Source organism: Mastomys coucha, unplaced genomic scaffold (genome assembly GCF_008632895.1).
Source record: "Mastomys coucha isolate ucsf_1 unplaced genomic scaffold, UCSF_Mcou_1 pScaffold21, whole genome shotgun sequence".
NCBI lineage: Eukaryota > Metazoa > Chordata > Mammalia > Rodentia > Muridae > Mastomys > Mastomys coucha.
In genome coordinates, this window is record NW_022196904.1 from 134,130,646 (window position 1) to 134,147,125 (window position 16,480).

General features: G+C 50.6%; 1 protein-coding gene across 1 annotated transcript in view; it reads left to right on the plus strand.

Moving 5' to 3' along the window:
* Positions 1-1,609, plus strand: part of Fgf3 (fibroblast growth factor 3) — a 6,452-nt gene extending 4,843 nt beyond the window's left edge. The window contains exon 4 of the mRNA XM_031384684.1: positions 810-1,609. Coding sequence (XP_031240544.1) covers positions 810-1,223 — 414 coding nt within the window. The 3' untranslated portion in view covers positions 1,224-1,609. The remainder of the gene's footprint in view (positions 1-809) is intronic.
* Positions 1,610-16,480: the final 14,871 nt, after the last annotated feature.

The window sequence follows — 16,480 nt, forward strand, 5'->3', positions numbered from 1 at the left end:
TCACCTCACCTCTCCTCACCTCTCCTCACCTCACCTCACCTCACCTCACCTCACCTCACCTCACCTCAGCTCACCTCCTGCTGCCTAACCCCAGAAGTAGCACCTTGTCACAGGGGCCTTATACCTTCTCACTCAGAGCTGCAACAACTTTAGACTTGGGTGACCGGCTGGCAACCTCTCTGCCCTCCAGCCTGTCCATTCATTGTCTATCATCCATCCATCTATCCATCCATCCATTCAGCCAGCCATCTATCCACCCACTTACACACTCAGTCATCTACCCACACTTCCATCTATACATTCATTCATATATCCCAACCATCCATGCACCTACACACTTATCAACCTATATCCATCCATCTACCACCTATGTACCATCCTTGCACCCAATTATCTAGCCGCCTATACATTCATTTGTCCATCGGCCTACACAGTCACTCATTCACTCAGCAACATACCTAGCTACCCACCCACCCATCACATCCATCCCCCTGTCCAGTCACTCACCAGCACATCCATTCATCCACCCTCTGACACACCAGCCAGCCAGCCACCTCTAACATGCTCTGTCTACCACATACCAAGCACTGAGCCAAGTGCAAGATTACAGCAAAAGGGGATAGTGGAGGGAAGTCACTTGGAGCAGGACATACACAGTCTTGGAAAGGTAGGATAGCCAGGCTGCCTAGACAGTGACAGGTGTGAGCAGCTGGTCCAGGCAGCCTCAGAAGAGAGGGAGGCATTGGGGAGGCAAGGCCCCATTGACATCATGGCCTCCAAGGCTGTTGACTGTGGCTTCTGTCCCATAGGAGCACTACAATGCAGAGTGTGAGTTTGTGGAACGGATCCATGAGCTGGGCTACAACACGTATGCTTCCCGCCTGTACCGCACAGGGCCCAATGGGCCAGGGGCTCGATGGCAGCCTGGTGCCCAGAGACCTTGGTACGTGTCGGTGAATGGCAAGGGTCGGCCACGCAGGGGCTTCAAGACCCGCCGCACACAGAAGTCCTCTCTCTTCCTGCCCCGAGTGCTAGGCGACAAGGACCATGAGATGGTGCAGCTGCTGCAGAGTGGCCAGACACAAACCCCAGAAGAGGGCAGCCAGCCCGGGCAGCAGAGAGAGAAGAAGCAGAGCCCAGGTGACCATGGCAAAATGGAGACTTTGTCTACCAGGGCCACTCCAAGCACCCAGCTGCATACAGGTGGACTGGCTGTGGCCTGAGTGGCCACCTGGAAAGCCCTCTGAGACCAACCCCAGCAGGCACCCAGGATCCACTTGGGGCCCTGGCCTCCCTACTCTTGTCTCTGGGCCGGCTGCTTGGGGGACCAAGAACTTGCAAGTCTTTTGTGGCTTTCAAAGAACAAGTGCCAGCTGCTAAGGGGCTTGAGTCAGAGACTCTAGAAGACTCAACGTTCAAGATGTATGTGGAGTTACATGAGAGGGAGTTCTTATTACAGGGGTCATCCTAACCCCAGGTGGAGCCCAGGCAATGGCAGACAGTCCTGGCGACCTGAGGCAGTGGACAGTGGGGGTGGGGGCTGTGATTCAGACATTAAAGATGTCTTTCTGTCTTGCTATTTAACAGCTGGGATGCAGGCTTAGCATGCCCTGAGGCTCCAACTGAGATATTCTGTGGAGGGTGAGGAAGGCAGAGGTCTGCGGGCTTCACTGCACAGTGTCAGGCAGGCTATGTGTGTCCTGAGAAAGGGCTGAGCTGCTACGTGTGTGTGTGTGTGTGTGTGTGTGTGTGTGTGTGTGTGAGGGCATTCTTGTGTCTGCAAATACCCAAAAGTGTGTGTGTAGAAGGGTGTTGGTGTATTCCTGAGAGGATGTGTGTGTGAAGCATGCACACAAACTGACCCTGGACTTTTGACTTCCAGGCCCCTGCCTCTGTGTGTGTGTGTGCATGTGTGTGTGTGTGCGTGTGTGTGTGTGTACATGTGTGTGTGCATGTGTGTGTGTGTGCATGTGTGTGTGCATGTGTGTGTGTGTGTGCATGTGTGTGTGTGCGTGTGTCTGTGTGTGTGTGTGTGTGTGTGTGTGTGTGTAATGTATATAGTTTGTATGGATCCAGAGAAGAAAAGAGGTTAAGAGGTTTGTTCTGGTTTCAGATCCCCTCTCTCCCTGTGTTAATTCCTTCATTGATGTGAGCAAACACCTGACAAGAAGCATTGGCAGGGAGAAGGGGTTCGCTTTGGCTCACAGTCTGAAGGGACACAGTACCTCATGGGGAGGGGAAGGGGGGACAATGAGGGAGGATGGAGGCTGTGGTAGAAGAGCCAGTTCACATCTCCACAAGCCAGGAAACAGAGTGGGGATGGCTGGGGCTCAGCAGAGAGAGATGAGTGTGGTGCCTACTTCTTTCTCCTTTTAGGCTCATGCTGGGGAAGCCATGGAACAGGGCCTGAGACAGCGGGGGGGCGGGGGGCAGAGAGATGAACGCTGGTGCTCAGCTCACTTCCTCCTTTTTACTCAGTCTAGGGTCCCAGTCCATGGGATGGTGCCCCCTATGGTGCCACCCATTCTGGGTGGGTCTTCCTTCAGTTAAACTACCCTGAAAACACCCTCACAGACAAGCACAGAGGTGAGTCTGCCAGGTGATTTCAAACCCAGTCAGGTTGGTCACGGAGAGGAAGCATGCCACCCTGGAAGCCATGTGTTTCTCTGGGAACTGTTTTTATCAGGACTTCAAGCAGGGGTCCCTTTCTTCCTTCGTTCTTGCTACCCATCTCCAGGGTTCCAGGCTCTCCTGACAGCCAACCTCCAGACAGGCCCAGCTCCCTCTGCATCTTTGTGCTGAGAACCTTGGCATAGAGCTGCCCTCAGCCTTAGGATAGATAGATGCAGACTTAGCCCCTCAGTAGGCCCCAGAACCCAGAATTGTTCCCTGAGGAATTGGGGGCTAAGTCAGGGTGAAGCTTCCACAGCTAAGTGGCTGGAGGCTGCCAGAGCCCAGAAGCTCAGGAGGCATGGCAAGCGAGCCTTGAAAACCCTTGCCCACCAGCTTGACCTTGGACCTTCTGGCCTTTAGCTTGCGACAATACATTTCTGCTGTGAAAGGCGCCATCTGGTTGGTGATATTTTGTTTGTTTCTGGTTGTTTTGTTTTTTGTTGTCATTTGTGGTATGTTTTATGTGTGTGTGTGTGTGTGTGGTGTGTGTTGCAGTGCTAGAGATGGGATCTGAGGTCTAGAATAACCCACACAGGCCCTTGAACCCTACCCCAATGCAGCTGTGACATTTGTTTCAGCTTCCCCAGAAAGTTGTGTACCTGGCCTCGGGTGACCCTAAAAGGAAGAAGAGCCCATAATGCAGAGACAGGGACAGGTCAGCTCCCAGGCTCAAAGTCACCCAAGCTCCTGGGAGGGCAAAGGCCTCAGCCTAGAGGTAGCAAGAGGAAGTGAGGAAGCAGTGTTTCCTGCCACACAAAGGGGACTGGAGTAGGTCAGAGAAGGAGCCTCAGAAGAAGAGGGCGAGGGGTCTGGGGGGTGGGAACCTGAGTGGGGGTGGTGGTCTAAGAACAGCCCAGGCTCTGTGAGTAAAGCCTTCACGGACATTTCCCCAGAAGGGTCAGGGATGAACATTTAAAGTGCGGTTGTCGTGAGGACTAGGGTGGCAGCTCTGAGAACACAAAGCTGGACCCAGAATAACCATAGCAACCTTGATGGGCGTATCCCACAAGCCAGAGAGGGCAGGACTCCAGGCCAAGTAGGCAGACACACCTAGACTCACTGAGGGGCCTCTAGGGGATGTAACCAGAGTTCTCATCTCCATCCCAACAGGCAAAACGGGGCCAGACACATGGTGACTATTACTCTGCCTGGAATGGGAAGAAAATTCTGGGAGAGAGTTTGACCCTGAGTGACTTAAGCAGGTCCCAGGTCACATGTGCAGGATGTCAGATCTACAGAGACAAAGGGGGATAAAGCTGCCAAGAGTCAGGAGAGGTAGGGGATGTTTGGTGGAGTCAGAGTTTCTGTCTTGGGAGAGGAGAAAGTTCTGCAGATAGATGCAGGGATGGCTAAATGTCATGAAACTGTCCACCAGAGGCCCGGCAGGTGGACACCTGGAGTGCTGTGATGTAGGGCTGTGGTTGGCTACAGTGTCCCTTCCAGAAGTCGCTGGGTGGCACCGCTGAGCAGGCTGAGATGCAGCTCAGTTACAGAACGGTTGCCTATCATGCAACCTGGGTTCCATCCTTAGCACCTCATACACTGGGTGTGGTGGTACACAACTGAGAACCTAGCACTCAGGAGGCAGAAGTGAGAGGATCCGAAGTTCAAGGCCATCCTCAGCTACATTCATGAGTCTGAGTTCAGCCTGGGCTCAATGAGACATCCTCCACCCACCCCCCCAAAAAAAAAAAAGAAAAGAAAAAGGAAGAGAGGGAAGGAGCTAGGGCGATAGCTTAGTGAGTTAAGTGTTTGTTGTACAAGGTTAAGGACCTGAGTTTGAATCTCCAATACCCATTTAAAAGGATAGTACTGCGGTGTCCTCCTGCAACCATAATTCTGTACTGAGACAGATATGAGGATCTCCAGGACTGATTGCATAGCCTGGATGAATCAGTGAACTCTAGGTTCAAAGAAAACCTGTCTCGGCCGGGCGGTGGTGACACACGCCTTTAATCCCAGCACTTGGGAGGCAGAGGCAGGTGGATTTCTGAGTTCGAGGCCAGCCTGGTCTACAGAGTGAGGTCCAGGACAGCCAGGGGCTATACAGAGAAACCTTGTTTCAAAAAAAAAAAAAAACAAAAACAAAAAGAAAGAAAACCTGTCTCAAAAATTAAAATGGATTTCAGCACTCAGAAGGCAGAGACAGTAGGATCTCTGTGAGTTGTGAGTTCAAGGCTAGCCTGGCCTACATAGAGAATTCCAAACCTTCCAGGGCTCTGTAGAGAGAATCTATCTTAATTTTCTTAAAAAAAATCTAAGGTGGATAGAGGAAGATACTAGATACCACTGGCCTCCATGTATACACACACAGGCAAGACACACACACATGTAAATGCATATACCACACACAGAGGGAGAAAGAAAAGGGAGGGAGGAGCGAGAGAAAGAAAGAGAGAACAGAATATTTCAATCTGTCCAAGATGATCAACAGCACATCTTTAGACCCTGCCCTTTCACCCTATGACCCCTGACCCTTGCTCACTGTCACCACTCCAACCATGTTTGTTCCCAAACTCCTTTGCGCGTGCCACGGGCACTTTTCTTCCCTCTGTTTGTCTCCAGGTTGCCCCCTTCTCATCATTCACTTCTGAGCACACTGGGCTGTTTAATGACTGAGTCCCTGGAACTTCAGGTCCGTGCCTCCGAGCCTGGAGCTCCTGACATGATCGGAGCACATGCTTGTAAACCGTGTGGGTGAAGGTAGAACAGACTGGGCCGTTGCTTGCTGTCCCTAGAGGCTGTTCACTGATGAGAAAACCTGCTCAGAGAGGGTAGATGGTTTTCCTGAGGCCACACAGCCAGTGAAAGACCTACTGGGCAAGATCTGAGGACTCTAAAGCTTGTCCTGCCACCTGCTTTGTACCAAAAGGAAAACAAAGGAGTGGAGCCTAGTGGCAAGAGCCTGTGGCTGGGTGTGGTAGTATATACCCTTAATCCCAATGCTGGGGTAAAAGGCAGAGACTGGAGGATATTTGTGAGTTCAAGACTAGCCTGATCTACATAGTAAGGCTCAGGATAGCTGGAGCTATGTCGGAAGACCCTATCTCAAAAATAAAACAGGAAAGGAAAACAAACAAACATGAGCTGCATGGGACTCCAAGGTCACCCCAAAACTGTGCCAGGAGACAAGACACAGGTCCATACAGACACTAAGAGCCCCAGCAGTGCCCACAACAGGGAGCCAGGAGACTGTAAGTGGATGGGGCCCTCTTCAGGTGAAGAAAATGTTCTAGAAAGGGTATCAGTGACAGGGCAGTGTGCTCAATATAAATTCGTCAAGGTCACAACTTAGACAAGGGGACTGTGCATGTTGTTTTGATGGGGACCTGATGCTAGGACGCAAGCGCAGGCTGGTCTGAAACTTTTGGCCATCCTCCTACCTCCAACTCCAGAGTATCAGGATGGTAGGGGTGAGCCCTCATGCCTGGCCAAGTTGAGTGTTTCCAGGGTAGCATCTGGATAGGTCTGATGTAATTATGGGGACTCCCAGGTGACAGTTCTGTGGCTCAGGACCACCCCATACAGTACTACTACCTGCCAGCAGATGGCAGTGGCCTCGGGGATGAGCTCAAGTGTGGAGCTGGCTTGGGCGTTCTCTGCAGGTGAGTTTACCTGGGTGAGTCATGGTTGGCCACCCCAACAGGCTCAGAATTACACAAGATGGCACAGGCACAGGAGTAGGGTCTGGCAGGTCAGGTGCTGTAGCCAGGAGAACCAGGCCAGGGATACAGCAGGGGTCCACTCTTGCTGCACCTCAACGTGGTGACTGAGCTTGGAAGAACAGTGGGGCTGGAAACATTTTCCATGCCAAGCTGTGGTAGCTCACCGCTTCAGTATCCCCGATGGGACAGAAGGGGAACTGAGGCCCAAAGAAGAGAAGCTGCTTGCTCAGAAGTGGGGAAGGCAGGGCTACAATCAGGCCCACTGTGAGCTCTAGACCCCTGCTGGCTCACAGTGGCTTGCATGGTGCTCAGTTTCCTGTCTAGGACACTGACAAGCATGTGTAGTGAAACACAGTGGGTGGTACAGGCCTATCATCCCAGGACTCAGGAGGTTGAGGCAGGAGAATGACAGGTTTGTGGTCAACTTGGACTGCAAAGTAAGGTCTGTCTCCTGCCAATCAACCCACATGGCTCTAAAATACAGTCCCCTAGCCAGGCTGTGCTCCCCAGATGGCCCTGGATAGAATGCCAGTGCCCCAATGCCTGCCAGCCTTTCTAAATTCCTGCCAGCCAGGAACCTCTATCTAAATTTTTTTTTAAGATTTATTTATTATTATATCTATGTATACTGTCGCTGTCTTCTGACACACCAGAAGAGGGCATCAGATCCCATTTATAGATGGTTGTGAGCCATCATGTGTTTGCTGGGATTTGAACTTAGGACCTCTGGAAGGACCTAAGCCACTTAGGACCACTGAGCCATCTTTCCAGCCCTCTAAATTTTAATTTATTATTTATATATTTATTTTTATAAGCACTCTTAGCTGATAAACCATCTCTTGGGCCCTTTTGTTTGTTTTTTAAAACAGGGTCTCACCATGTAGCCCTGGCTGGCCTGGAATTTTCTATGTAGATCTGGCTAGCCTTACACTCAGACATCCCACATCCCCCTGCCTCTGCCTCCCAAGTGCTGGAATTAAAGGAGTGAGCCATCACACCTGGCTAGGAATCCCTATTAAAGCATATCCTGAACTGGCGGGATGGCTCAGTAGAAAGAGCACTGACTGCTCTTCTGAAGGTCCTGAGTTCAAATCCCAGCAACCACATGGTGGCTCACAACCGCTCGTAATGAGATCTGACACCCCCTTCTTGTGTGTCTAAAGACAGCTACAGTGTGCCAGGTGGTGGTGGCACACACTTTAATCCCAGGACTTGGGAGGCAGAGGCAGGCAGATTTCTGAGTCGAGGCCAGCCTGGTCTACAGAGTGAGTTCCAGGACAGCCAAGGCGACACAGAGAAACTCCTGTCTCGAGAAAAAAAAAAAAAAAAAAAAAAAAAAAAAAAAGACAACTACAATAATAAATAAATCTTTAAAAGAAAAAAAAAGCATACCCTAATGCTCATGAACTCAGTGGGCACACCAAGAGTTTTCGTGTGACCTAGGGCTTTGCACTCATCATCTTGTGGGTTCTCCTGGTGACCCTCAAGCTTGGCTGCAATGATCCCCACTTAAAGGTGTGTACACTGAGACATTGGGATGGGCTCGGGCTGAAGGCTAGATCTGAGAGGCCCAGGGGTGAGATTGCTCTCCACCCATCAGGGACCCAGGAAATACTCACCTTTTCCCTCTATATTTGTTGTGTGATATCTACTCAGCTGCGGCACAAAATGGCTGCTTAGGTCTGGTTATCTTGCTGTGTTGTGTTCCTGAGCCCACCAGGGTGGTGCTGTAACAGGGGGCACCTTGACCACCTCCAGCATCAGATGAGACTGTCTCCAGATGATGGGGTAGGCCTGCACACTGCCACACACAATGCCCACCCACACCAGCTCTTCTTGCCTGCCCTACGCTAAGCACCAGCTCCATGCACACAGCAGAGAGGGAAGGCCAGAGTAGTGTGGCCACACCATCCAGACATCAGCAAGAGAGGTAAAACCAAGAGAAGCTTTTAAAGTGACATGGCAGGGACAACAGATGATGCTCTGACCGAGATCGAGTGTGGGGGTAGGCAGCGTCCAGACTGAGACCCAAAGATCAAGAAGACACAATAAGAAGGTAGTGGCAAGGACAAAGCCCCTGGGGGTGGGGTGGGAAGGTCCTGGCTAGGTCTGGCCAGGGTCCCCAGTGTGTTTGGGGCTAGGGCTGAGGCTAGGTACAGAGCTCACTCCACACCGGGCTCCCCACAAGCTGCCTTGTAGCTGACCTGCTCTTACTGCCTTCCTCATCACTGCACAGCAAGGGAGCATGAACCCAACAGGATTTGCCTTTTGAGCCCCAGAGCCCCTCCGAGGGTCTGCAGGATTAAGGGTGATGTGCTGGGTCTCACTGTGTATCCCAGGCTGGCCTTGAACTAACTCGCAGTAATCCTCCTGCCTTGGCTTTCGGAGGCGGTGATTGCAGATGTGAACCTTTGGCTTTCCTGTGCCAGCAGCACATCTTATTGGCTGACATAGTATTAGTAGAGTTTGACCATGAGCAGTCTCAGTGTACCTCAGCTTCCCTGTTCACTTACAAGAACTCCCCCACGATCTATGAGGTGGGCAAAGCCCAAATGGAGATTCCCACCTTTCACCAAGCACCCTGCAGGGGGAAGCAGGAGGATCCAGTCAGTACCACTCTGCTTTATATGGTGAATTTGAGGACAGCATGGGCTACTTGAGATCTATTTTTAAGTTAAAAAATAGGGCCGGGGGCACTAGAGAGATGGCTCAGTGGTTAAGAGCACTGACTGCTCTTCCAGAGGTCCTGTGTTCAATTCCCAGCAACCACAACTATCTATAACAGGCATCCGATGCCTTCTCCTGCTGTGTTAGAAGACAGCGACAGTGTTGTGCCCACATACATGAAATAAATAAATCTTAAAAAAAGAGAGAGAGAGAGAGAGAGAGAGAGAGAGAGAGAGAGAGAGAGAGAGAGAAAGGAAGGGCTAAAAGGGCCTGGAGTTCCCAGCACCAGGGTAGAATAGCTCACAATGATCTATAACTCTGGCTCCGGGGAATCCAACACCTTCTGGCCTGTGAAGGCACCTGCACACTTGTGCACATATACCTACACAAACATGCACACATACATATAAACAAAAATAATAAAAATCATCAGGCAGTGGTGGCACACGCCTTTAATCCCAGCACTTGGGAGGCAGAGGCAGGCGAATTTCTGAGTTTGAGGCCAGCCTGGTCTACAGAGTGAGTTCCAGGACAGCCAGGGCTACACAGAGAAACCCTGTCTTGAAAAATCAAAATCATCATCATCATCATCATCATCATCTTTAAAAGTAAATAAATGGCAGAGCAGCCAGTGTTTGTCGAATGGCTAAGTAAACATTTGCATCAAATGTTCCCTAGATTCTCAACCTGATACCATTGCAGGTCCAAGACACAAAAGACAATGATCTCAGGCCTCCTTGTGGGTAGGGGGCTATCTCAACCCACTGCCATCCTGGGGGCCTCTTCAAGGCTCACAGAGCTAGGACAGGGAGCTGAGAGCTCATGCATACCCCAGGTCAGTCCCACATAGGTAGATCATGAAGAGGCCAGGATATGAAGAGAGGTGGCAAAGCATCATGGGCTACATCTCTGCCTGCACTAAGAAAGGCTGACCAGTGTTCCAAACCAGGTCAGCAATGGTGGACATCTTAACAAATCCTAGAGCCTTAGATGGAGTACTGTGTTGGGGGAACCTGGCTCCCTGATCTCAGGGGGTCCTAGCCCATCTCTGAGACAGACACATTTGTCCACAGACAGAGCTTCTCAAGGGACCCACACACATGTGTGATGAGCTGGGAAGCCTGGGACTTGTCTCCTTGACGCCCCGGCACCTCTTCCAGCTGCCCTGGTGATTTCCCAAGGATGCAGGGGCGGCTGTGTAGCTGAGTGTCCTCTGAGAGACATTACAACCAACCAGGCTTTATTTTGGTTTTTGTAATAGGTTTGCTGTCAGGATTTCCATGAGTCTCTCGGAGCTCCAGATGCTGGGTCTGTATTTAACTCGAATGAGTGGCAGAGAAGCCATGGGCCTGGGCAACCTGGTTCCTGGGGGTGGGGGGGTGACCCCTAGGCTTGGAGCAGCTATTTTAGAGGAGGCTGCCATTTGGTCTTTGCCAAAATAGTTGAAAGAAGACCCCCAAAATAGCATCCGGGTCTGCCCTGGCTTAGTCGGCATCACATGCAGGCTTAGAGCAGGCGTGTGGCCTGTCAGCGAGCAGGCAGCAGAGACTGCTTGTCACCGAGGCCAGGGGCCAAGGAATGGCCTTTGGGCTGCCTCACAGGGCCATTGTCCCAAACCCTGCAGCATGACTTCAGGGAGGAGGAAGCATAAGAGAGATGGCCAGGTCCTGAGAACCCAAGGAGCTGGGGCTCGGTCAGATGTCCTTAGAGGCCCCCAGGCTTTGTAGAGCCTAAGTAGTTTCTTTCTTTTTAGATTATGGTTATGGGGAAGAGAGAATCCTTTCCCTGAAGGGGAGAGAGAGGTCAGGACCTCACTCAAAGGTGTAAGATGGAGTGTCTGTCACCTAGCAAGACTCTTTGTGTCTCTGAGGTTCCGGTGAAGGCAGGGTAGTGGGGTGCACGGGGCCTGGCTTAGTGGGGTACCCAGAGTCTGGGGAGAGCCAGTTTCAAGCCAGGTTCTGGAAGCTATATTTTTCTTCTTTTACACTTTTTTTTTTTAAGTTTGGTTTCGTTTGATGTTTCTTTGAAACAGAGTCTCACCATGTAGACTTGGCTGGCCAAGAACCACAAAGATCCTCCTGCCTCTGCCTCCTGAGCACGGGGATCAAAGGTGTGCACCACCACCGCCCAGCCTATCTATACCTTTAACCCCAGCACTAGGGAGACAGAGGCAGGGGTATCTCTGTGAGTTCAAGGCCAGCCTGGTTTACAAAGTGAGTCTAGGACAGCCAGGGATACACAGAGAAACCCTGTCTCATAAAACAAACAAACAAACAAGATACAGGCCACTGCAGCAGGTCACATGTGTAGGGATACACATAGTGAGGGCAGAGGTCCTCAGAGTCCAGAAGAGGTAGTTGGTGTCCCTGGAGCTATAATGACGTTTGTGAGCTGTCATTTAATGTAGGTGCTGGGAATCTGACCTGGATCTTCTGCAAGAGCCATAGAGCAAATAACAACTAACCCATCTCTGGAGCTCTCTAGAGGGGCTTTTCCAAAACACGTGTGGCTCAGTGAGGCCCCACTTTGTCAAATTTACTCAGATCCTGCCTCCAAGACACCAGACCGGCCCTGCGCTTGCAAGTGTTCCCTCCCCTCTAAGCTCCAGTCCCCTTCTCCTGTCGAGGGGCAGTAAGGGTTCCGGATCAGTGGGCCAATGGAGGTACCCTGGCCTGGATGGCTGAGTCACCTGGTGAGTCTCTGAGATAGATGGCAGATCACCAGGTAAACTGAGGCCCAGGAGGAGCAGGTGTCTATGGAGCCCTCCTCCCATGAGCTGTGAACATACTTGGCCCTTGGGCTGCTCCTGGGGACATTGGTGCAAGAGGCAAAAGTAGGGAAACAGGCAGGTGACCTTGAGTCTTTCCAAGGCTCCCACACAAAGCACTCAACCCTGTCCCAGAAGAGCATTTGTGAACTTTGCACCAATCCAATGCTGTCCCCAAAGGGGCTCTGATGGACTTTTCCTGGTCTCCAGTGGTAAGCCTGCCCAAGGGCAGGTCAGTCTCTCCCTAGAGATGAAGGTGAGATGAAGTCAGGAAAGGAAGGTTCTCCAGCCCCACCTGCAGTTGCTGAGCAGGGCCCACACCTTCTACTGTCAGGAGAGGGAACAGAGATGCACCCTGAGGGGCTTTGGAGAGAATGACTGGAGGCTTAGGAGTTCCCCTTTCTCCACTCTCTCTTTCTGGCCTTCTTTTCTCCATTTAACACCCTTTCCCTGAGGGCTGTTAGCTGACTGTAGTTTGCACAAAAGTATTCTGTGTCCTCTGAAGCATGCCGGTGGCAGACGCCCTAGTACAGAACCCACAGAAAGGACCCTGCACTGTCCCTGAACAGGGCCACCAGCCACCTTCTTCTTCTCTCTGCTCAGGTCTAGGAGGTTCCCAGGGAGGAGTGGTGGACACAGTTAGTGTCCCTCATGGGTCCCAAACGAGTGAGTGCTTAGACAGTCTAGAGTCAAAAAGAGAACCACCCCCGGGTGGTGGCGCAGCCTTTAATCCCAGCACGTGGGAGGCAGAGGCAGGAAGATTTCTGAGCTCAAGACCAGCCTGGTCTACAGAGTGAGTTCCAGGACAGCCAGGGCTACACAGAGAAACCCTGTCTCGAAAAACCAAAAAAATAAAAATAAAAAAATAAATTAAAAAAAAGAGAGAGAGAGAAACACCTGGAGCTGGTGGTCCATCCTTCGATGACTGAAGGGGGAGGAGGTCTTTGTCTGCCCTGTCAAAATATTAAAAGAGTCCCTTAGGGTCTCTGCTCAGGGGATGTTAGTTAAAGAAGCAGAGCTAAAGCAGAGGGCCAGTGGAGCTCTTGTATAACACAAGAAGTGTTGGGTTCCACCCCCAGCACCACAAAAACAGGAATGGAGGCTGTGCCAATACTTAGAAGGCAGAGGCAGGCATATCTCTGGGAGTTCAAGGCTAGCCTGGTCTACATAGTGAAACTCTGTCAATAGAAAGAGAGAGAGAGAGAAAGAAAGAAAGAAAGAAAGGAAGGAAGGAAGAAAGGAAGAGGCAGGCAGTGGTGGGGCATGCCTTTAATTCCAGCACTTAGGAGTCAGAGGCAGGTGGATTTCTGAGTTCAAGGCCAGCCTGGTCTACAGAGTGAGTTCCAGGACAGCCAGGGCTACACAGAGAAACCCTGTCTGGAAAAACAAAACAAAAGATAGATAGATAGATAGATAGATAGATAGATAGATAGATAGATAGGTAGATAGATGATAGATAGATAGATAGATGATAGATAGATAGATAGATGATAGATAGATGATAGATAGATAGATGATAGATAGATAGATGATAGATAATAGATAGATAGATAGATAGATGATAGATAGATGATAGATAGATAGATAGATAGATGATAGATGATAGATAGATAGATAGATAGATAGATAGATGATAGATAGATGATAGATAGATGATAGATAGATAGATAGATGATAGATAGATAGATGATAGATGATAGATAGATAGATAGATAGATAGATAGATAGATAGATAGATAGATAGATAGATAAATGATAGAGAGAAAGAGAGCTGGAAAAATGGCTCAGCCAGTAAATCCCCTCTCCATCAGGCCTGATCCCTTAAACCCACATGTTTTTTCTTGGTAGAAGGCAAAAGCTGACTCCCACAAGTTGTCCTCTGACCTCCACATAGGTACTTGGTGACTCGTGCCTTTAATTCCAGCACTTTGAAGGCCAAGGCAAGCAGAGCTCTGTGAATTCAAGGCCAGTCTGGTCTACAGAGCAGGCTCCAGGACAGCCAGAGCTACACACCAAGGTCCTGTGTCAAACAAACAAAAGAACAAGGTTCTGGAGAGGTGGGCTCTATCATTAAGAGCACTTATTACTCTTGCAGAAGATCTGGGTTCAATTCCTACCACCCACAGGGTGGCTCACAACCATCTGTAACTCCAGTCTCGGGGGGGGGGGGTCTAATGCCCTCTTTTGGCTTGCAAGGGCCTGCACACACACATGCATACAGACCCACAGATACAATGCTAATGCTATCTGCCCAGCATCTATGAATGAGGTGCTCTGTTCCGAAAATCACTGCATCGAATCCCATCCCTACTATGGAAGAGTTATGGAAAAATTGTCTTCTATAGTTTCAGTATTTGGGTTGTGCTAGATGTTATGAAGTTTGTAGTAATTTATACTAAAACTTGGATTTCAGCTTTAGATAGTGCAAGAGAGGCCTGGCATGGTGGGAGACTGAGGCAAGAGAATTGCTATGTGTTCTAGGCCAGTTTAAATAACGATATAAGACTCTGACTCAGAAAAAAAGAAAGAAAAGGCAGGAGGTTAGAAGGAGTCACTGAGTCACGTGCGTGAGGTCTCCACCTGACGGGGCCAACCTGTCTCATGACACATTTCCTAAACTCTACCTGGGAACATCATTATAGCTCCAACTTTACAGCAAACCAGTGGAGCTCAGAGAGAACAAATGACTTCCCCAAAGCCACACAGCCCATCAAGGAAGGATGGGGCTCAGGTCATCTGCACATTCTCTGCCCTGGAACCTGACAATGCTCGTTTAGACTGGGGAAGGAGTCATGCCAGCCAGGGAAAATTGCAGGATTTTTTTTTTCTGTCCTTTTTCCTTCCCCCTTTGAAGAAAAAAAGGCAAAACAACCACGCATGGCAGGATGTCACTCCCAGCCAGAGCCCTGACTAGAACCTTCCTTGGGCTCTATCCATCCAGGGCTGGGGTGGGGGGGCAGGTACACAGTGGTCAAGTCTGACCTTTAAAGTGACTTTTTCCCATCCCCACGGTAATTCCTCTGAGGTCTCCCGGATCTGTGAGCAAAAGAGTGGGTGGGTCCTCACTCCTACCTGCCCCACCCCATGCCCTTACACACGCATGCCAAAACTCCCTCTTCCCCTGAACCTGTGCCCACACCAGGAACAGACTCTTTGGGTCTTCTGGAGACACTAAAGGCCTCAGTTGTTAGGCTTGAGGGGAGAAACAAGAGAAGGAGAAACCTCCCCTAGACTATGCTGCTCCCAGTCTTCCTAGTACAGCCTCTCTGTCACTGAGACCCAGTTGGGGACTTGAGGCCTGAAGGCATTTCCAGGCACATCCATGTGGTAAATGGAGACCAGAATTCAGGTTTTATATCCTCTTTGGAAAGACCACACACACACACACACACACACTCCTCACCGGCCCTTCCCAACACCTCCACATCTGCCCCTGGCACCCCCAACTCCTCACAGGGCTCCCCACATCTGCCCTGGCACCCCCCACTCCTCACGGGGCTCCCCACATCTGCCCTGGCACCTCTCCGTTTTTGAGACACTTGGAGTCCCTACTTTCTGAAGGCCACTCTTCCACCTTAGGTCTTGCTGTAGGTCTGTCAGCATGGATACTCTGTAGTGAAGACTTGTTCCGCTGATGGCGATGGACTCTGGACAGAAGATCTCCCTCCTGGTCTTGCTTACCACTATTCTCTGAGAACGGAGGTGGGGAGAAGGAAATCCCCCTCTCTAGCTTTGGGGAGTTTCTCCTGACCTTGGGGTCTTTGATTTGCCTAAGGATGGGGGGACTGGGTGTCACATCTGTGGCCTCCGAGTGAGCAGGTGATTCCTTGGGGGTCTTGTCACCTCATGGGACTTGACCCCATTCAGACCCGCACAATATTCATGTAGCAAACATGGTTTAAGGTCATTAGTGCAGTAAGAGAAACTGAGGCAAAGACAGACTGGCTTGGAGCCTGCCTTAGGCAACCAATGGCAGAACTGAATCCTATGCTGTTACTACTAGCTAGCTCCATGACCTGTGACCGTGAGCTAGCATCAAGTGCTGTGCACTGTAGGAAACTCCCCTGCCGTGAATAAGAGGACACTTGACAGAGCTTGGCCAGGTAAAGGCAGTGACAAGCCTAGCTAAGCCACCCACACCTGCAAGAGAATGTTTCAGAGTCCCAGTCCCCTGGTCCTCAGTACCTGGATAAGGTCCTTAGCCTGGACAGTGTCTGGTTCTGAATTCTTCTGTGTTCCCCAAGAACCCAAGAAGGCAAACCAGAACCCAGAGAGTCAGAGGGCCAGGAAACTGCTGCTAGCCCGCCAGGCAGTCGGCCTGGGCAGGCAAGAAGAATGTGGAACATGTGGCCTGGACCCCATGTACAGGCAGGGTGTGTCTGCATCCCCCGGTATCCTGCCCTTTCTAGAACCAAGCACAGATGGGCTTATTTAGGTCTTAGAGAAATCTCCAAAATGACAGATTCAACATCACAATCTGACAGATGAGCAAACTGAGGTCCTTCTCTCCGATGCCATGGGTTCTAACATGATCCACACACCCACTCCTGGGGGAATCTGCTCCACTGACCCACAATCACAGGATGCTATAGTTGGTCCCTAGTGGGGACCAGCACCAGAACAAAAAATGGCAAAGAAACAGAAGACCATTTCTGGGCACAAGAACTCCATAAAACTGGCCGGGCAGTGGTGGTGCATGCCTTTAATC